We start from the raw sequence: 21,484 nt of genomic DNA, 5'->3' as shown, positions 1-21,484 counted from the left end.
TCCCTAGTGGGAAGACAGACACCAGCAAGGGATGTGGTTTTCTTGCTGGATGCAACCGATGCAACTAGAAGCGACTTCCCAGCCGTGCAAGACTTTGTCCAGAGAGTGGTGGAGACGCTACTTGTGGACGAGAAGCAAGACCGTGTGTCAGTGGTTCAGTACAGCAGAGATCCAGCTGTCCAGTTTTATCTGAACACTTACATGACAAAAGACGAGATCCTTAATGCTGTCAGAAATTTGAGGCACAAAGGGGGGAGATCTCTCAACACTGGAGCAGCTCTCCAGTACTTGAGGGAAAACGTCTTCACTGCCTCTTCGGGAAGCAGGCGCTTGGAGGGAGTTCCACAGGTCCTGATACTGCTAAGCAGTGGAAGATCTGCTGACAGTGTCGATGCACCGGCCTCTGCTCTCAAACAAATGGGCATATTGACCTTTGCAGTTGGCAGTAGAGGCTCTGACAGTAGAGAACTGCAGAGGATATCCCACAAGCCCACTTCTGCTTTCACTGTGGCTGAATTCACAGACCTTTCCAGCGTGCCGCAGCAGCTGTTGGCCTCTTTAGAGGCTTTGCCCATTGACGTGACCCCAGAAACCCCAACTGATTCTGGTACGTCAATGATGCAGCCTTTCAGATGCCACTCTAGAACTCCTTTCACTTCTTTATAATCTTATGGACAAGAAATACTTTACCAAAATTTGCTCCAAATGAGCATTTTTTAATCAAAATTGGGAGATGGGCATTCTGTAGGCAAACAGAGGACAAGGAATTCCTCAAAGTGGGGGAAAAGTAGTTGTGTATTTTAATAATCCTCACACCGACGTTTGGCCAATAAGGTGTGTTCGGCTCAAAGTTTGATATCTTGTCTTCCTTTCTATCCTTAGTTGACACAGCCAAAAAAGATGTTGTATTTCTCCTGGATGGCTCTGATGGCACAAGGAATGGTTTCTCTGCAATGCGTGACTTTGTTGAAAGAGTGGTGGAGAAACTGAGCGTGGGAGAAAACAAGGACCGTGTGTCTGTTGTCCAATACAGCCGAGAAGCAGAGGTCCATTTCTCTCTGAATACACACAGAACAAGGGAAGATGTTATGGACGCTGTCAGAGGGCTTAGACACAGAGGAGGAAGACCCCTAAATACCGGGGCAGCCCTCCAGTACGTCATGGACAATGTCTTTACAAACTCCACTGTGAGCAGACGCCTGCAAGGTGTTCCACAGATCTTGATACTGCTAGCAGGCGGAAGGTCTTTTGACAATGTGGATACCCCAGCTTCTGCTTTGAAACAGCGGGGCATCTTTGTGTTTGCCATTGGATCAAGGACCTCGGACAGCAGAGAGCTGCAAAGGCTATCGTTTGAGCCTAGCTACGCTTTGTCAGTGTCTGATTTTAGTGGGCTCGACACCGTCCAGGAACAAATCTCCTCTCTGATGAGCACAGCCGTAGTCAGATCCCGGCCTTTGACAACCACAGAGACAGGTACGTAATTGGGAGACTTTGTCCCGTCAATTCATGCAAGGATAATAAACTGAGCTTCTTTAACTGCACTTTGCTGAGCCTGGGTCAGCCAGTTAAACATTGACAGGGAATGTGGCACTAGCAGAACCAGAGAAACCCCCAAATCCTAGGCGCCTAAAGTTGGATTTCTACATAGAATATTGACATGTGTTTCATGCAGAGATATGTGTGACAAATCTTGTGTTCCCTAGTGGGAAGACAGACACCAGCAAGGGATGTGGTTTTCTTGCTGGATGCAACCGATGCAACTAGAAGCGACTTCCCAGCCGTGCAAGACTTTGTCCAGAGAGTGGTGGAGACGCTACTTGTGGACGAGAAGAAAGACCGTGTGTCAGTGGTTCAGTACAGCAGAGATCCAGCTGTCCAGTTTTATCTGAACACTTACATGACAAAAGACGAGATCCTTAATGCTGTCAGAAATTTGAGGCACAAAGGGGGGAGATCTCTCAACACTGGAGCAGCTCTCCAGTACTTGAGGGAAAACGTCTTCACTGCCTCTTCGGGAAGCAGGCGCTTGGAGGGAGTTCCACAGGTCCTGATACTGCTAAGCAGTGGAAGATCTGCTGACAGTGTCGATGCACCGGCCTCTGCTCTCAAACAAATGGGCATATTGACCTTTGCAGTTGGCAGTAGAGGCTCTGACAGTAGAGAACTGCAGAGGATATCCCACAAGCCCACTTCTGCTTTCACTGTGGCTGAATTCACAGACCTTTCCAGCGTGCCGCAGCAGCTGTTGGCCTCTTTAGAGGCTTTGCCCATTGACGTGACCCCAGAAACCCCAACTGATTCTGGTACGTCAATGATGCAGCCTTTCAGATGCCACTCTAGAACTCCTTTCACTTCTTTATAATCTTATGGACAAGAAATACTTTACCAAAATTTGCTCCAAATGAGCATTTTTTAATCAAAATTGGGAGATGGGCATTCTGTAGGCAAACAGAGGACAAGGAATTCCTCAAAGTGGGGGAAAAGTAGTTGTGTATTTTAATAATCCTCACACCGACGTTTGGCCAATAAGGTGTGTTCGGCTCAAAGTTTGATATCTTGTCTTCCTTTCTATCCTTAGTTGACACAGCCAAAAAAGATGTTGTATTTCTCCTGGATGGCTCTGATGGCACAAGGAATGGTTTCTCTGCAATGCGTGACTTTGTTGAAAGAGTGGTGGAGAAACTGAGCGTGGGAGAAAACAAGGACCGTGTGTCTGTTGTCCAATACAGCCGAGAAGCAGAGGTCCATTTCTCTCTGAATACACACAGAACAAGGGAAGATGTTATGGACGCTGTCAGAGGGCTTATACACAGAGGAGGAAGACCCCTAAATACCGGGGCAGCCCTCCAGTACGTCATGGACAATGTCTTTACAAACTCCACTGGGAGCAGACGCCTGCAAGGTGTTCCACAGATCTTGATACTGCTAGCAGGCGGAAGGTCTTTTGACAATGTGGATACCCCAGCTTCTGCTTTGAAACAGCGGGGCATCTTTGTGTTTGCCATTGGATCAAGGACCTCGGACAGCAGAGAGCTGCAAAGGCTATCGTTTGAGCCTAGCTACGCTTTGTCAGTGTCTGATTTTAGTGGGCTCGACACCGTCCAGGAACAAATCTCCTCTCTGATGAGCACAGCCGTAGTCAGATCCCGGCCTTTGACAACCACAGAGACAGGTACGTAACTGGGAGACTTTGTCCCGTCAATTCATGCAAGGATAATAAACTGAGCTTCTTTAACTGCACTTTGCTGAGCCTGGGTCAGCCAGTTAAACACTGACAGGGAATGTGGCACTAGCAGAACCAGAGAAACCCCCAAATCCTAGGCGCCTAAAGTTGGATTTCTACATAGAATATTGACATGTGTTTCATGCAGAGATATGTGTGACAAATCTTGTGTTCCCTAGTGGGAAGACAGACACCAGCAAGGGATGTGGTTTTCTTGCTGGATGCAACCGATGCAACTAGAAGCGACTTCCCAGCCGTGCAAGACTTTGTCCAGAGAGTGGTGGAGACGCTACTTGTGGACGAGAAGAAAGACCGTGTGTCAGTGGTTCAGTACAGCAGAGATCCAGCTGTCCAGTTTTATCTGAACACTTACATGACAAAAGACGAGATCCTTAATGCTGTCAGAAATTTGAGGCACAAAGGGGGGAGATCTCTCAACACTGGAGCAGCTCTCCAGTACTTGAGGGAAAACGTCTTCACTGCCTCTTCGGGAAGCAGGCGCTTGGAGGGAGTTCCACAGGTCCTGATACTGCTAAGCAGTGGAAGATCTGCTGACAGTGTCGATGCACCGGCCTCTGCTCTCAAACAAATGGGCATATTGACCTTTGCAGTTGGCAGTAGAGGCTCTGACAGTAGAGAACTGCAGAGGATATCCCACAAGCCCACTTCTGCTTTCACTGTGGCTGAATTCACAGACCTTTCCAGCGTGCCGCAGCAGCTGTTGGCCTCTTTAGAGGCTTTGCCCATTGACGTGACCCCAGAAACCCCAACTGATTCTGGTACGTCAATGATGCAGCCTTTCAGATGCCACTCTAGAACTCCTTTCACTTCTTTATAATCTTATGGACAAGAAATACTTTACCAAAATTTGCTCCAAATGAGCATTTTTTAATCAAAATTGGGAGATGGGCATTCTGTAGGCAAACAGAGGACAAGGAATTCCTCAAAGTGGGGGAAAAGTAGTTGTGTATTTTAATAATCCTCACACCGAGGTTTGGCCAATAAGGTGTGTTCGGCTCAAAGTTTGATATCTTGTCTTCCTTTCTATCCTTAGTTGACACAGCCAAAAAAGATGTTGTATTTCTCCTGGATGGCTCTGATGGCACAAGGAATGGTTTCTCTGCAATGCGTGACTTTGTTGAAAGAGTGGTGGAGAAACTGAGCGTGGGAGAAAACAAGGACCGTGTGTCTGTTGTCCAATACAGCCGAGAAGCAGAGGTCCATTTCTCTCTGAATACACACAGAACAAGGGAAGATGTTATGGACGCCGTCAGAGGGCTTAGACACAGAGGAGGAAGACCCCTAAATACCGGGGCAGCCCTCCAGTACGTCATGGACAATGTCTTTACAAACTCCACTGGGAGCAGACGCCTGCAAGGTGTTCCACAGATCTTGATACTGCTAGCAGGCGGAAGGTCTTTTGACAATGTGGATACCCCAGCTTCTGCTTTGAAACAGCGGGGCATCTTTGTGTTTGCCATTGGATCAAGGACCTCGGACAGCAGAGAGCTGCAAAGGCTATCGTTTGAGCCTAGCTACGCTTTGTCAGTGTCTGATTTTAGTGGGCTCGACACCGTCCAGGAACAAATCTCCTCTCTGATGAGCACAGCCGTAGTCAGATCCCGGCCTTTGACAACCACAGAGACAGGTACGTAATTGGGAGACTTTGTCCCGTCAATTCATGCAAGGATAATAAACTGAGCTTCTTTAACTGCACTTTGCTGAGCCTGGGTCAGCCAGTTAAACATTGACAGGGAATGTGGCACTAGCAGAACCAGAGAAACCCCCAAATCCTAGGCGCCTAAAGTTGGATTTCTACATAGAATATTGACATGTGTTTCATGCAGAGATATGTGTGACAAATCTTGTGTTCCCTAGTGGGAAGACAGACACCAGCAAGGGATGTGGTTTTCTTGCTGGATGCAACCGATGCAACTAGAAGCGACTTCCCAGCCGTGCAAGACTTTGTCCAGAGAGTGGTGGAGACGCTACTTGTGGACGAGAAGAAAGACCGTGTGTCAGTGGTTCAGTACAGCAGAGATCCAGCTGTCCAGTTTTATCTGAACACTTACATGACAAAAGACGAGATCCTTAATGCTGTCAGAAATTTGAGGCACAAAGGGGGGAGATCTCTCAACACTGGAGCAGCTCTCCAGTACTTGAGGGAAAACGTCTTCACTGCCTCTTCGGGAAGCAGGCGCTTGGAGGGAGTTCCACAGGTCCTGATACTGCTAAGCAGTGGAAGATCTGCTGACAGTGTCGATGCACCGGCCTCTGCTCTCAAACAAATGGGCATATTGACCTTTGCAGTTGGCAGTAGAGGCTCTGACAGTAGAGAACTGCAGAGGATATCCCACAAGCCCACTTCTGCTTTCACTGTGGCTGAATTCACAGACCTTTCCAGCGTGCCGCAGCAGCTGTTGGCCTCTTTAGAGGCTTTGCCCATTCACGTGACCCCAGAAACCCCAACTGATTCTGGTACGTCAATGATGCAGCCTTTCAGATGCCACTCTAGAACTCCTTTCACTTCTTTATAATCTTATGGACAAGAAATACTTTACCAAAATTTGCTCCAAATGAGCATTTTTTAATCAAAATTGGGAGATGGGCATTCTGTAGGCAAACAGAGGACAAGGAATTCCTCAAAGTGGGGGAAAAGTAGTTGTGTATTTTAATAATCCTCACACCGACGTTTGGCCAATAAGGTGTGTTCGGCTCAAAGTTTGATATCTTGTCTTCCTTTCTATCCTTAGTTGACACAGCCAAAAAAGATGTTGTATTTCTCCTGGATGGCTCTGATGGCACAAGGAATGGTTTCTCTGCAATGCGTGACTTTGTTGAAAGAGTGGTGGAGAAACTGAGCGTGGGAGAAAACAAGGACCGTGTGTCTGTTGTCCAATACAGCCGAGAAGCAGAGGTCCATTTCTCTCTGAATACACACAGAACAAGGGAAGATGTTATGGACGCTGTCAGAGGGCTTAGACACAGAGGAGGAAGACCCCTAAATACCGGGGCAGCCCTCCAGTACGTCATGGACAATGTCTTTACAAACTCCACTGGGAGCAGACGCCTGCAAGGTGTTCCACAGATCTTGATACTGCTAGCAGGCGGAAGGTCTTTTGACAATGTGGATACCCCAGCTTCTGCTTTGAAACAGCGGGGCATCTTTGTGTTTGCCATTGGATCAAGGACCTCGGACAGCAGAGAGCTGCAAAGGCTATCGTTTGAGCCTAGCTACGCTTTGTCAGTGTCTGATTTTAGTGGGCTCGACACCGTCCAGGAACAAATCTCCTCTCTGATGAGCACAGCCGTAGTCAGATCCCGGCCTTTGACAACCACAGAGACAGGTACGTAACTGGGAGACTTTGTCCCGTCAATTCATGCAAGGATAATAAACTGAGCTTCTTTAACTGCACTTTGCTGAGCCTGGGTCAGCCAGTTAAACACTGACAGGGAATGTGGCACTAGCAGAACCAGAGAAACCCCCAAATCCTAGGCGCCTAAAGTTGGATTTCTACATAGAATATTGACATGTGTTTCATGCAGAGATATGTGTGACAAATCTTGTGTTCCCTAGTGGGAAGACAGACACCAGCAAGGGATGTGGTTTTCTTGCTGGATGCAACCGATGCAACTAGAAGCGACTTCCCAGCCGTGCAAGACTTTGTCCAGAGAGTGGTGGAGACGCTACTTGTGGACGAGAAGCAAGACCGTGTGTCAGTGGTTCAGTACAGCAGAGATCCAGCTGTCCAGTTTTATCTGAACACTTACATGACAAAAGACGAGATCCTTAATGCTGTCAGAAATTTGAGGCACAAAGGGGGGAGATCTCTCAACACTGGAGCAGCTCTCCAGTACTTGAGGGAAAACGTCTTCACTGCCTCTTCGGGAAGCAGGCGCTTGGAGGGAGTTCCACAGGTCCTGATACTGCTAAGCAGTGGAAGATCTGCTGACAGTGTCGATGCACCGGCCTCTGCTCTCAAACAAATGGGCATATTGACCTTTGCAGTTGGCAGTAGAGGCTCTGACAGTAGAGAACTGCAGAGGATATCCCACAAGCCCACTTCTGCTTTCACTGTGGCTGAATTCACAGACCTTTCCAGCGTGCCGCAGCAGCTGTTGGCCTCTTTAGAGGCTTTGCCCATTGACGTGACCCCAGAAACCCCAACTGATTCTGGTACGTCAATGATGCAGCCTTTCAGATGCCACTCTAGAACTCCTTTCACTTCTTTATAATCTTATGGACAAGAAATACTTTACCAAAATTTGCTCCAAATGAGCATTTTTTAATCAAAATTGGGAGATGGGCATTCTGTAGGCAAACAGAGGACAAGGAATTCCTCAAAGTGGGGGAAAAGTAGTTGTGTATTTTAATAATCCTCACACCGACGTTTGGCCAATAAGGTGTGTTCGGCTCAAAGTTTGATATCTTGTCTTCCTTTCTATCCTTAGTTGACACAGCCAAAAAAGATGTTGTATTTCTCCTGGATGGCTCTGATGGCACAAGGAATGGTTTCTCTGCAATGCGTGACTTTGTTGAAAGAGTGGTGGAGAAACTGAGCGTGGGAGAAAACAAGGACCGTGTGTCTGTTGTCCAATACAGCCGAGAAGCAGAGGTCCATTTCTCTCTGAATACACACAGAACAAGGGAAGATGTTATGGACGCTGTCAGAGGGCTTAGACACAGAGGAGGAAGACCCCTAAATACCGGGGCAGCCCTCCAGTACGTCATGGACAATGTCTTTACAAACTCCACTGTGAGCAGACGCCTGCAAGGTGTTCCACAGATCTTGATACTGCTAGCAGGCGGAAGGTCTTTTGACAATGTGGATACCCCAGCTTCTGCTTTGAAACAGCGGGGCATCTTTGTGTTTGCCATTGGATCAAGGACCTCGGACAGCAGAGAGCTGCAAAGGCTATCGTTTGAGCCTAGCTACGCTTTGTCAGTGTCTGATTTTAGTGGGCTCGACACCGTCCAGGAGCAAATCTCCTCTCTGATGAGCACAGCCGTAGTCAGATCCCGGCCTTTGACAACCACAGAGACAGGTACGTAACTGGAAGACTTTGTCCCGTCAATTCATTCAAGGATAATAAACTGAGCTTCTTTAACTGCACTTTGCTGAGCCTGGGTCAGCCAGTTAAACACTGACAGGGAATGTGGCACTAGCAGAACCAGAGAAACCCCCAAATCCTAGGCGCCTAAAGTTGGATTTCTACATAGAATATTGACATGTGTTTCATGCAGAGATATGTGTGACAAATCTTGTGTTCCCTAGTGGGAAGACAGACACCAGCAAGGGATGTGGTTTTCTTGCTGGATGCAACCGATTCTACTAGAAGCGACTTCCCAGCCGTGCAAGACTTTGTCCAGAGAGTGGTGGAGATGCTACTTGTGGACGAGAAGAAAGACCGTGTGTCAGTGGTTCAGTACAGCAGAGATCCAGCTGTCCAGTTTTATCTGAACACTTACATGACAAAAGACGAGATCCTTAATGCTGTCAGAAATTTGAGGCACAAAGGGGGGAGATCTCTCAACACTGGAGCAGCTCTCCAGTACTTGAGGGAAAACGTCTTCACTGCCTCTTCGGGAAGCAGGCGCTTGGAGGGAGTTCCACAGCTCCTGATACTGCTAAGCAGTGGAAGATCTGCTGACAGTGTCGATGCACCAGCCTCTGCTCTCAAACAAATGGGCATATTGACCTTTGCAGTTGGCAGTAGAGGCTCTGACAGTAGAGAACTGCAGAGGATATCCCACAAGCCCACTTCTGCTTTCACTGTGGCTGAATTCACAGACCTTTCCAGCGTGCCGCAGCAGCTGTTGGCCTCTTTAGAGGCTTTGCCCATTGACGTGACCCCAGATACCCCAACTGATTCTGGTACGTCAATAATGCAGCCTTTCAGATGCCACTCTAGAACACCTTTCACTTCTTTTCAACAAATTTAGCGGATGGTTATTTTGTAGGCAAACAGTCCAAGAGGAAAAGAAATGAAAGTGTGTAAAAGGTTTTTGTGTATTTAAATAATCCTGTCACAGACGTATAGCCAATAAGACATGCTCAGCTCAAAGTTTAATATGTTATCTTTCTTTCTATCCTTAGTTGACACAGCCAAAAAAGATGTTGTATTTCTCCTGGATGACTTTACTGGCACAAGAAATGGTTTCCCTGCAATGCAAGACTTTGTTCTCTGACTAGAATCTTAGTATTAATCGCTTATCGTTTTGTTGCCTTCCTTCTGAACAGAAATTACACCAGTTCGAAGAGCAGGAGAAAAGAAGGATGTTGTATTTCTCATTGATGGCACAACATCAACAAGTAGTAAATTTCCATCCATTCGCAACACGATGAGAATTTTTGTGGAGAAGTTGGACATGGGCCTGGACAAGGCCAGAGTGTCAGTAGTACAGTACAGTGATGAACCTAAGTTAGAATTTCCTCTGAATGAATTCTCTACAAAAAACCAAGTGCAAGAAAGAATAATGAGGCTCACAAGCAAAGGTGGAACTCGTCGAAACACAGGCCGTGCTCTAGAATGGGTCTCCAGAAACATCTATCAGAGGTCTGCAGGAAGCCGCATTGAAGAGGGCGTCCCCCAGTTCCTTATTGTACTTTTAGGTGGTAAATCTTCAGATGATGTATCTAGACCATCTGCCTCACTGAAGTCACTACGAATTGCCTCTGTTCCCATCGGTTCGGCTGATGCTGATTCAAATGAACTAAGGCAAATTTCCTCAAATCCAGAGGTTTTTTATGTTGCGAACAACTTTGAACAGTTTGCTAGGAACCAACCAACATTTATGGAATCCTTAACATCTACGTCCACTGGTGACATAACCAGGGCTGTAGCCCCCCCATCTGTGTCCCCAGGTAGGACGTCTCATTTATTCATGTTTTTAAGACTTTAGTTCATATGTATGGAAAGTGGTAATTTAATAGTGCAAAATGTAATTTTTAGATTTCCTTTAATTTTGTCCCAATTATTACTAATATCTATAATATTAATACATAAAATTATAAATCCCTCTTAAGAATTTTTTTCATACTTGCTCAATATTGGCAAAAAAGACATTATTTTCCTGATTGATGGCTCAGCCAGCATAGGTCTTACTGGATTTGCTCATATGCGCGACTTCCTCCTCAAAATTGTCCAGCAGCTCAATGTTCAGCCCGATCAAGTGCGTGTGGGGGTTGTCCAGTATGCAGACAGAGTTAAAACTGACTTCTCACTCAACTCACACAACAACAAGGCTGCTGTTATCAATGCTATACAAAGACTTCGTTATATTGGTGGACGCTCATCAGAACTACCTGATGCCATTGATTATATCATGGAAAATGAATTCCAACCATTTGCAGTTGCTCGTCCAGCTGTTGCTACCCAGCATCTTGTAATTATCACTGCTGGACGTTCCACCGAAGATGTCAACCTATACGGCCAACTGCTTAAGAGCACACAGATACATAGTATTGCTATTGATGCTGGTCGTGCTAACACACAGCTAATCCAAATTGCATCCACCCCAAAGGATTTTATTCCAATTTTTTTATTGCCTAACCTGCAAACACAGGAAGTTTTCCAACAGTTTATTGCTAGACTAGCTGGTTTAACACCAGTAACACTCCCAGATGGTGAAACTCCTTGTAAGTCTAGTCAAGTTTTTTTTTCCCTTTTTCTTTTGCTAAAAATCACGTTCTTAATTGCTGCTTTTTTACAGTTATTTTTTCTTCATTTTAACCACAGCAGACAACTCCCCAAAACAAGCAGATATAGTTTTTCTGGTGGATGGTTCCATAAATTTGGGCCGAAGCAACTTCGAAGCAGCGATGCAATTCATCAATGGCATCATTGATAATCTTTATGACGACGAGAGCAGCCTTCAAATCAGCCTGGCACAATATGCTGCAGATGTGACTGACGCCTTCTTCCTCAACACGTATGACAACAAGGAAAACATCGTAACTGCCATTGAACAAGTACAGTACAGAGGAGGACCAAGAATCAACACTGGCGCAGCCATTCAACACATTCAAAATGTGCATTTCACAAAAGAAAGAGGCAGTAGGATGGATCAGGGAGTTCCTCAGATTTTTATGGTTGTCACTGGAGGAGCCTCAGCTGATGACAGCAGAACAGCATCTCTTGCTCTACAGAGAAAAGGCGTTAGAGTCTATGCTGTGGGGGCGGGCAACATTCAAACAGAATTGGAAGGCATAGCGAGCGAGTCCACCACTGTGGCTCGTTCAAGTAATTTTCAGGCAATTTCTGATCTGGTTGAACAACTCATGCCTGCACTGACTGAGGAACTTAAGGGGCAGAAGTTATGTGTCACTGAATCACTGACACCTAGATGTAAGTAAAGCAATAAAGCTAATCATATAAGTCACTTTGTGAATCAATTCTATTGATACATGTGACTTTTGTTTTATTTTCCCTGCATACTAGTGTGCCCCTGTATATGGTGCTCTACAAATACACTGGCTTTTGTTTAGGTGCAGAAAATCATTCTGCATTCATGTGCTGTTTAAAGATTTGTTGTTCCTCTGATGTTCATTTATGTGTTTTAAATCAGACAGCCGTTCCTTCGATCATTCCAACACCACACAAATGCAGCAAGCATTTCTCCAAGTTTGTGTGTATGTGTGTGTGTGTATATATATATATATATATATATATATATATATATATATATACACACACACCGGTAATCCATCCGTCCTTTCAGGTTCCATTTTATTTTTTTCTCTTTTGAGGACACTGCATGTACTTACTCCTGGTCACGCCCTTCTTTCAAAATTTGGAACCCTTTGTGGGCCACAGGTCAAGATTATACCCATCCCATATATGAATTGATGGGTAGATGGATGGATGGATGGATAGGCAGTTCAAGGATGTTTTTTTAATGTAGTATTTCTGTGTGCAAAATGTAAATGCAATTCCATTAAATTTTACTTATATAGACCGATATTACAACATAGTTGTCTCAACGGGCTTTATATCAGTAATTGTGTAAGAATATGAAATCAGCCATAAAATACAATATGCAATTGATAAACTATACTAAACAGATTAAGATAAACTATGCATCACTGCCCTTAGACCCTCCTTAAATGGTAAAATGTGTACATTTATATGTTGCCTTTTTCTCTTTTTGGAAGGCCCAAAACATTTTAGTCACAGTCTCATTCACCTGTTCACACAAAGATTCGCACACTGATGCCATACACTGGCTGGAATCTACAATCATTAGGAGAAATGTGGGATATAGTGTCTCGACTAAGAAAACTTCAACAAATGGGTAGGGAACCACACGTGCAATCATCCGACCAGACATCGGCTGTCCATCATCTGCACCTTGGCTGTAAAGCAAAGCAACTTTATTCTGAAGACACTTGTCAAATTTCATTGCTTGTTTGATGACATAAGCATTCAAATGTGCCGTCTTAGACCTCCAAATTTAGAAACAATGATTATTTTACGTTTTGACTTTTTTCCCACTTACTGTTGATCAGGATATCAAAGAAATATAATCTAATGGTTTGTTGTCCTGGCTAGCTTACAAAGTCAATTATGTCAATGTGCAATGAGAACCTCACTTTGATGTGCTTTAAATGTTTAAGGGTTTTCCACTGTTGAGAAGAAATGTAAAAGATACCAGAAAAGGATTTGAATTATTCTTTTGTTTCCTGGCGTAGTAAAACATCTGAAGTTTTTTGTGGCATCAAACCATGGGTCATGTATGTAATTTTTTAAAACTCGTGAAAGTAACACAGTGTCTTTTCTGTTTCTTGCAGGTTATCCCCGTAAAGACATAGTTTTCCTTGTTGATGGATCGAATGGTGTCGGGCGTGAATTTCCCATCATTCAAGATTTTATCTCTAAGGTTGTGGAAAGTCTGGATGTTGGGGAGAAAAGAATTCGGATTGGTGTGGCCCAATATAGTGACTTTGCTCAATCATACATAAATCTTAATGACCATGCAACAAAGCAAAGTGTTTTGAATGGGATCAGGGAGATAAAACGACTAGGAGGAACACAAAGGAACTTAGGAGTAGCTTTGGCGTTTGTAAGGCAAAATATGCTAAGACCTGAGAAAGGTAGTAGGGAGGAAGAGGGAGTGCCACAATTTTTGATCATTGTTTCCAGTGGATCCTCAACAGATGATTTCATTGGTCAGGTTACTGACCTAAAACGGTCCAGAGTTGTTACTTTAAACATTGGCACCAGAGATATCAGCTCCCCTCAGCTGCGGATAGTGTCATCCCTGCCCACTTTTGCATTCACTGTGGATGATCTTCCCGGCTTATACACTGTCCAAGCGCCCTTAGTCAACATTCTAACAGATCTGTCAGATGAATACATCAAATCATTGGCACGAGATCTTGCAGGTAATTTGATTATGTTTATTTTGTCAAAATACTACTACACAGCCTAAACAGATTCCTACTGACACTGACAGTAATGGGTAAAAATCATGTTGATTATGTGTGATATCATTTGTCTCATTTATTTTGCTGCATTGTTTCCCCCCTTCTCCCATTACTTATACATGACTATGACCCTTTCAACAGGCATTATACCAGCACTAGTGGGAGGAATAAAGAAGGATGTTGTATTTCTCATTGATGGCACAACAAAAGCAAGTAGTAATTTTCCAGCCATTCGCAACTTCATGAGAAGTCTTGTGGAGAAGTTGGACATCGGCCTGAACAAGGCCAGAGTTTCAGTAGTGCAGTACAGTGATGAACCTAAGTTAGAATTTCTTCTGAATGAATTCTCTACAAAAAACCAAGTGCAGGAACGAATAATGAGGCTCACAAGCAAAGGTGGAAGTCGTCGAAACACAGGCCGTGCTCTAGAATGGGTCTCCAGAAACATCTTCCAGAGGTCTGCAGGAAGCCGCATTGAAGAGGGCGTGCCCCAGTTCCTTATTGTACTTATAAGTGGCAAATCTTCAGATGATGTATCTAGATCATCTGCCTCACTGAAGAGACTTGGAATTGCACCTGTTCCCATCGGTTCAGCTGATGCCGATTCAAATGAACTAAGACAAATTTCCTTCAATCAAGAGCTTTTTTATGTTGTAAAGGACTATGAACAGTTTGCAGAGGAGCAATCAAAGTTTTTCAAAACAATTACGTCTACGTCCACTGGTGACATAACCAGGTCTCAAGCCTTCCCATCTGTGTTCCCAGGTAGGGCGTCTCATTTATTCATGTTTTTAAGATTTAAGTTCTTTTGTACTGAAGTGGTACATTGACTGTGCTTCTTGTAGGAATTGATTCCTTGGTAACACTTTATATTAAGATTCCTTTAAGTTTTGTTAATGCATTTTAATAGAATTTTTAGGGTGTGTGTACATAAGATGCTAATGATACATTTGTTGGCATTATAGATGCCCAACAAATTTATCAGTGTTAGTATGCTTAATAGGATTTATTAACATCCTTTTTTTTTAACAAATTAAGAAGTATTGTTGTTGTTTGGGGTACTAGTAAACAGTGGCGGTTTTTGATATGGGCGGGGTGGGCGGTGGCACAGGGCGGCACTTCATGGGGGGCGGCATTTTCCGTGCCTGTTGAGTTACACACAATGTATTACTAAATTCAAAGAGGCAACTTTGAGCTTTTATTTTGACATGCCTGCAGCTGCCGACACTTTGCACTCTTATTTTGACACATCAGACTCTTAACAATGTCTTCATCCTCTCACCTCTTCACATTTATGGTGCAAAAAAAAAAGGATGAAATAACTCAGAGTGAAACAACGTAAAACAGGCAGATGTAAAGGATTTAGGCAGAACAAACACCAGTGCCCAACCGAATTTCGACAAAAGCAGGCAATGGGGATTATTTCCCACAGTTCCCTTCTCCGGACTGTTTTGCAGCACCTCATCTGAAGTGTGGAATGCTTTTACCACAAACAACCACAAAGCATAAAGCTTGTAAAAAGAACTTTATAACATTAAAACACACTAAACATACACAAATCTATGTGTAAAAGAAATATAATAATTTAATTCAGACACATTTTTAAAAAATCTTTGCATTTTTATGTTGGCGGTTATACGGACTTCAAAAGTAAGTCTTCCACGAAATATATATGCCATGGTGTCTAAAAATAACCATTGCATCTGTCGCTTTTTTCCTCTGAGTTTGACGCCAGTGAAGCTGTACAGCTCAAACCAAATAATTGTCTCTCAATGGCTATAGATTACAACAGAGCATTAACTTGCCACCAGGAAAATTACAAGTATATAGCCAGTAGTTGTAGGTGTACCACCTTGAGAACGGTGTAGATGTAGAGTAGAGTCACATACCTAAATATGAACTGCATCCAGTCTAAAAAGGATATTTTAGAACACTGGAACAGAGACTTGTATCTTATGGACTTTACACTTTTTCTTCCTCTATGCACAGTCCGCTGACTAACCTAGAGAATAAAAAGTAAAAACTAAACATTGGTTTTCATCATGATCACATTTTTGTTAATTTGTAATAACTATAGATCTCATTGATTACAGTTCAAGAAAAAACCTAACTTACCAAGTTAGGTACCAATTGTAAAGATCTTTAGTCTTTCATTTATTCAATTTCTTTCTCCTAGAAACAGATGCTGCATATCATTGTTTGCCTTAGAAGTTTGTTTTTCTGCATCCATTTAATCAGTTTAATGTTTTTCTTCTGGATCTGCCCTCAAAAATTAGCTTCCGTAAATTTTTTTACCAATGTCATTTATTTCGGTCAAGAAATTTGCAACTGATTTAAATTTTCTGGCTTCTCCCTCCAAATTGCCAGTGCTCGACTTTCAAAGGTATCGCCACTACAGTAAGAGCACTAGGAAACGTGCAGTGAAATGAAATTTTACTACCTTGTTGGTAATTCCCACTAATATAGTGCTCTTGCGCAATTTTCAGAGTTCTACGGTTTGTTCCTGTTGAACTGGTACTCTGATCAGTATTTTTTAAAATAAACTTTATTGAACCCTCTGATCAGTACATTTTTTTAATTATTTATTTATTTTCCTTTTTTTCCCCCTCTGATTGGTAAATGCTTTAGCAGAGGTAAGGTACTTTTGCGCATGCACAGAGTGATTGGGTCGCCGTTACAGATTGGCGTGCAACATCTTCTTTAGCTAGCCACCATGTCTTTGCCTCATGCTAAAAGCAGCATAATTAAGACTTGCCCTAGGGCAGGGGTCGGGAACATATGGCTCGCGAGCCATATATGGCTCTTTTGATGGTCACATGTGGCTCGCAGACAAATCTTTAATTATACTTTTTTTTTTCTTCATTAGACCAGTCCTTTCGGGCGCGATGCGATGCCAGAGGTGCGCAGTAATAGCGGTGCTTGGAGAGAAAACTATCAGTTTACTATTATCTATTATTTCACAGAGTTTGTACCACCCGGAAACCTGTGAATTGCCGTGCCTAAAACTGCGCGCTCCCGTCTCTGAGAAAGAGCGTGCAGTTGCGAGGACGGGATGTTGGAGGAAGAAAGCAGAGGGTGGGGGGGTGTGGGGACCGGCAGCAGGTGAATCGCGCAGGGATTGTAAAAACGTAAAACCCGCTGCCCGTCACTCACTGCAGCGTGTGAGTGTGTGTTTGGCTCCACGTCTGCATGTGATCAGTCTTTGTCACATCTAAAGAACATTCAGACCTACGATCACGTTTAAAGTGTCCACGCCTGCATGAAGCAGAAACTCACCACGTATCAACCAGACTAGACCATCAGCAAAACTACCACGAGAAATACTCATCATTTATTAGGTAGTTTTGACCAATGGGGTTCAGCTATGGGCCAAATAAGGGAAATGGGAGGGCTGGAGCGGGATGGGGGGAATATAAAGTTGGGAGAAGCGCTCTCCTCTCGTCTCAGTGGGAGAGATTCAGGAGTTGCTGAATTAATTGTACGGCGTTTGTTGCGGTCTGCAGTAACCAGAATAAAGAACCTTAAAAGAGGTTAAGTCTCCGTGCCTCAGTGTGGGATAGGGACACTACATTATTGTATGGCTCTTTTGAAATTATATTTAAAAATATGTGGCGTTTATGGCTCTCTCGGCCAAAAAGGTTCCCGACCCCTGCCCTAGGGTAAGAACAGAGTTTAACCAACCCGGAACCAAAGAAAAAAAAGGAAGCAAATGGACAATGCAAGTGACCCTGGTAAGTTACTGCATTTCTTTTGTTTATTTTTTTTATATAATTGGAACAGGTTAGGACACTCCGAAAAGTAAATTGTTTTTCATAATAAGCATCCATGGTAATTCAGTCCACTAGAAGGTTCTCTGTAGCATTACATAAGTTTATTTCTCCATGAAAATGTTCTGCTGTGTCGACCCGTGACGTTCACGAACGAACCGAATCCTTTGAACTACTTTTTCCCCTTCCTTCCCTAAGTTTCATGAATACTTCCGTACTTCCGTGAAAATGGAAAAGGAGTCCTGGCGCATGCAGGCAACAGCTGCGAGGGTGGGGGGCTAGTTTTTCTGCCCTTGTAGTCATGAGTCAGAGTTGACTGCTTTTTAAAGAAAGATTATTTTGCATGGAGCTTAAAATTCGCCCGATTTGTTTATTATTATGTTTATATATAGGGTTTTTTAGTTACATAAAGTCATTTAAGTTGACTTTTTAGAAATATGGTGATCCTAAAATAGTAAAACAAACTCGTTTTTAACCACTCCTGACATTACACTAAATTAAGAGGCCTTATAAGTTTTATTTTTCTGCCAAGTAAAAAATGTTCATAAATGGCTTTCTACAATCAGTAGTATGCATTTTTAATAATACATGGTATTTTTCTTTCACAGGTCAACCAACTACACAGCTTCCATTCAAAAAACAGCAGCAAGAGATACAGCTGCAGAAGCAAAAACTGCTGAGTCAACAAGAAGTTATTAAAGAGCTTTCAACAGAAAGAGACTTACTAAAAGAACAGCTAAGTATGTCTAAGCAACACTTGACTTTACCTATTTATAATATATCATGTATTAATGTATTTGGATTGTTACAGCAATATATTTGTTCTGCAGCACAACTGCCTCTTCAGCCATCATCAAGTGGCGTTGCACTGCTTGGGAAACGGCACAAAACATCTAAAATGGTTAATAACCAGTTATTTTACACAATATTCCATATTCAAGAAAATAAAAAGTTAACGTTTTTATGATAAGTATTCTGTGGTAACACCAGTTAATAATATAACAAATAAGAAAATAGTATCACAATATAACAATATTTTTACCCAAGGGTTTCTCAATCTCAATCCTCTAGGGGCGTCTGTCCTGCTTGTTTTTTAGATGTTTCAGAAGAACCAAATAATAATAAAAAATATTAATAATAGAATGAATGAATGTTTCCCAGTTAATGTGACATAAACCTGCACAGTGCATACGTTTTAAACATTGGTTTTTATGTTTCAGCCCGTGATCCAGATGACACGAGGAGAGGTACACCAAAGTTTTAAAGGCCTTTAAAGGACTCACCTTGTCTGGAGCCTCCTAAAAAGTGGGCGTGGACCGAAACACAGCAACACTCCAGTTGCAGAACTTCCCATCACAGACCAAGAAAAATACTCTGAGCAAAAAAACTGTCGCTTGCCTGTTGACAAGCTGAATGATTTCATCAGATCTGGCATTGAAGAAATAAAAGCAAATTCAGAAATTGGAGGAAAAAAATCAAACAATTAAAGACTAATGGGCAGTTACTGCCCACAGGCAACGGCGGGTTTTGAAAAGTTCTTTGTTAACATCTGTTAGTTATTTAGTTTGAAGAGTTCAGAAAAGGTTTAAGTTTTTCTTACCTTGTTATAATGTTCTTTATTTAAAATTTGAAAGTGATATTCTTTAGTTCATATTAAAACGTGTTTGAAAATGTGTAGATTTTTGCTTCTAAATTTCACTCGCTTTTAAAGCACACAATTAAATAAATCACACAATCAGAAAAGTACATAACGTGGACAAAAGAGAAGGATTGTGTAATTTTTCCTGTAGGAAATTTTAATGAACTACTCGATTCCTCAATTAGTAATAAACACAGGAACGTATTTGGCTTAATAAATTTTGTTCTTAAAGCCGAAAGTAAAACCTGAAGAAATGTAAACGGCATGCAGATATAAAGTGAAAAAATCTTTTTTGCTTTTAAATATTTCAGTTGTAATGTTATATATAAAATTCTTTTTTACAAGCTTTATGCTTTGTGGTTATTTGTGCTAAAAACATCCCACACTTTAGATAAGGTGCTGCAAAACAGTCAATAAACTGTTAACAAAGTTAATTGATACATTTGTTAAGCTTATACGCAGTTTAGTAATATGGATTTTAAAGATAGGTAAGAATCTCTCGGTGGGTGGAGTCTCCCTGCCCCAGGTGGAGGAGTTTAAATATCTGGGGGTCTTGTTCACGAGTGAGGGAAGACCAGAGCGTGAGATTGACAGGCGGATCGGAGCGGCATCCGTAGATGCTGTACCGGTCCGTTGTTGTGAAGAGAGAGCTGAGCCGAAAAGCAAAGCTCTCAATTTACCGGTTGATCTTCGTTCCAATACTCACCTATGGTCATGAGATATGGGTCATGACTGAAAGAACGAGGTCCCGAATACAAGCGGCTGAAATGAGCTTCCTCCGTAGGGTGGCAGGGCGCTCCCTTAGAGATAGAGTGAGAAGCTCGGTCACCCGTGGAGAGCTCGTAGTAGAACCGCTGCTCCTCCACATCGAAAGGAGCCAGTTGAGGTGGCTCGGGCATCTAGTCCGGATGCCCCCTGGACGCCTCCCTGGAGAGGTGTTCCGGGCATGTCCCACTGGGCGGAGGCCCCGGGGAAGACCCAGGACACGCTGGGCTGGGAACACCTTGGGGTCCCCCCAGAGGAGCTGGAGGAAGTGGCTGGGGCGAGGGAAGTCTGGGCATCTCTGCTCAGTCTGCTGCCCCCGCGACCCGGTCCCGGATAAGCGGAGGAAGATGGATGGATGGATGGATTTTAAAGACAATGGTCTGACTTTAGATGTTAATGAATCTTATAAACACTTTCAGGTATTGGCAAGACATTTATATGGCTAAGAAATATCTTACTAGCATCTTGCACATTAATAAAGCCTATTAATTTAATTTAGTTAATAAAACACATTGAGCTTATTAGTACTTGGGCTTGTAGACATCTATAATGCTAATAAATATCTTACTAGAACCCCAAACAACAATAATACTTCTTAATTTGTTAACAAAGGTTGTTAATAAATCTTAAGCTTATTAACACTGACAAATTAATACCAATAAATCTATCATTATCATCTTATAAACATTCTAATAATAACGCTTGTAAATGTGTTATCTAAGTAATTTGATAAACTTATTAGACTTATTGTACTAATAAATGTCTTACTAACACCCTAAAAATTCTATTATAATGCTTGTTAATGCGTTACCAAAGCTTGTTAAGGAATCTTAATATAAAGTGTTACCAATTTATTTTATTGTTTCCACGTTTTCCCTTTACCTATTCATGGCTAAAACCCTGGCATTGATCTCTTGTTGTTTTGGTTGCCTTCCTTTTCAACAGGCATTACACCAGCACCAGCAGGAGGAGACAAGAAGGATGTTGTATTTCTCATTGATGGCACAACATCAACACGTAGTAAATTTCCATCCATTCGGATCCTGATGAGAATTCTTGTGGAGAAGTTGGACATCGGCCTGGACAAGGCCAGAGTGTCAGTAGTACAGTACAGTGATGAATCTAAGTTAGAATTTCCTCTGAATGAATTCTCTACAAAAAACGAAGTGCAGGAACGAATAATGAGGCTCACAAGCAAAGGTGGAACTCGTCGAAACACAGGCCGTGCTCTAGAATGGGTCTCCAGAAACATCTACCAGAGGTCTGCAGGAAGCCGCATTGAAGAGGGCGTGCCCCAGTTCCTTATTGTAATTTTAGGTGGTAAATCTTCAGATGATGTATCTAGATCATCTGCCTCACTGAAAAGACTTGGAATTGCTTCTGTTCCCATCGGTTCAGCTGATGCAGATTCAAATGAACTAAAACAGATTTCCTCCAATCCAGAGGTTTTTTATATTGTAAACAACTTTGAACAGTTTGCAAGGAACCAACCAACGTTTATGGAATCCTTAACATCTACGTCCACTGGTGACATAACCAGGGCTGTAGCCCCCCCATATGTGCCCCCAGGTAGGACGTCTCATTTATTCATGTTTACTCTAGTTCATTTGTATTGAAAGTGGTGATTTGATAGTGCAGAAAGATCTAGATGTCACATATT

At 42.9% G+C, this 21,484-nt stretch overlaps 1 protein-coding gene and 1 long non-coding RNA gene across 9 annotated transcripts in view; both read left to right on the top strand.

Annotated features, from left to right (window-relative positions):
* Positions 1–21,484, top strand: part of col6a3 (collagen, type VI, alpha 3) — a 97,877-nt gene that overhangs the window by 44,833 nt on the left and 31,560 nt on the right. For 5 of the 8 annotated variants that reach the window (XM_078939063.1, XM_078939062.1, XM_078939059.1 and 2 more), the window contains 16 exons: positions 8–607; positions 883–1,476; positions 1,707–2,306; positions 2,582–3,175; positions 3,406–4,005; positions 4,281–4,874; positions 5,105–5,704; positions 5,980–6,573; positions 6,804–7,403; positions 7,679–8,272; positions 8,503–9,102; positions 9,469–10,092; positions 10,967–11,575; positions 13,018–13,611; positions 13,795–14,418; positions 20,770–21,393. In XM_078939063.1, the coding sequence (XP_078795189.1) occupies positions 8–607; positions 883–1,476; positions 1,707–2,306; positions 2,582–3,175; positions 3,406–4,005; positions 4,281–4,874; positions 5,105–5,704; positions 5,980–6,573; positions 6,804–7,403; positions 7,679–8,272; positions 8,503–9,102; positions 9,469–10,092; positions 10,967–11,575; positions 13,018–13,611; positions 13,795–14,418; positions 20,770–21,393 (9,645 nt within the window). The remainder of the gene's footprint in view (positions 1–7; positions 608–882; positions 1,477–1,706; positions 2,307–2,581; positions 3,176–3,405; positions 4,006–4,280; positions 4,875–5,104; positions 5,705–5,979; positions 6,574–6,803; positions 7,404–7,678; positions 8,273–8,502; positions 9,103–9,468; positions 10,093–10,966; positions 11,576–13,017; positions 13,612–13,794; positions 14,419–20,769; positions 21,394–21,484) is intronic. The other 3 variants (XM_078939060.1, XM_078939065.1, XM_078939066.1) reach the window with 3 other exon arrangements.
* On the top strand, positions 18,032–18,779 carry LOC110017437 (uncharacterized). Its single transcript, XR_002292842.3, has 3 exons — positions 18,032–18,160; positions 18,251–18,321; positions 18,641–18,779. It is a non-coding gene; the product is annotated as an uncharacterized LOC110017437 (long non-coding RNA).

The sequence above is a fragment of the Oryzias latipes genome, chromosome 21 (assembly GCF_053564925.1).
Source record: "Oryzias latipes strain Hd-rR chromosome 21, Olatipes_Hd-rR_3.1".
Classification (NCBI taxonomy): domain Eukaryota; kingdom Metazoa; phylum Chordata; class Actinopteri; order Beloniformes; family Adrianichthyidae; genus Oryzias; species Oryzias latipes.
Note: the sequence above shows the minus strand (reverse complement) of the source record. Positions and strands in the feature narration are given on the sequence as shown.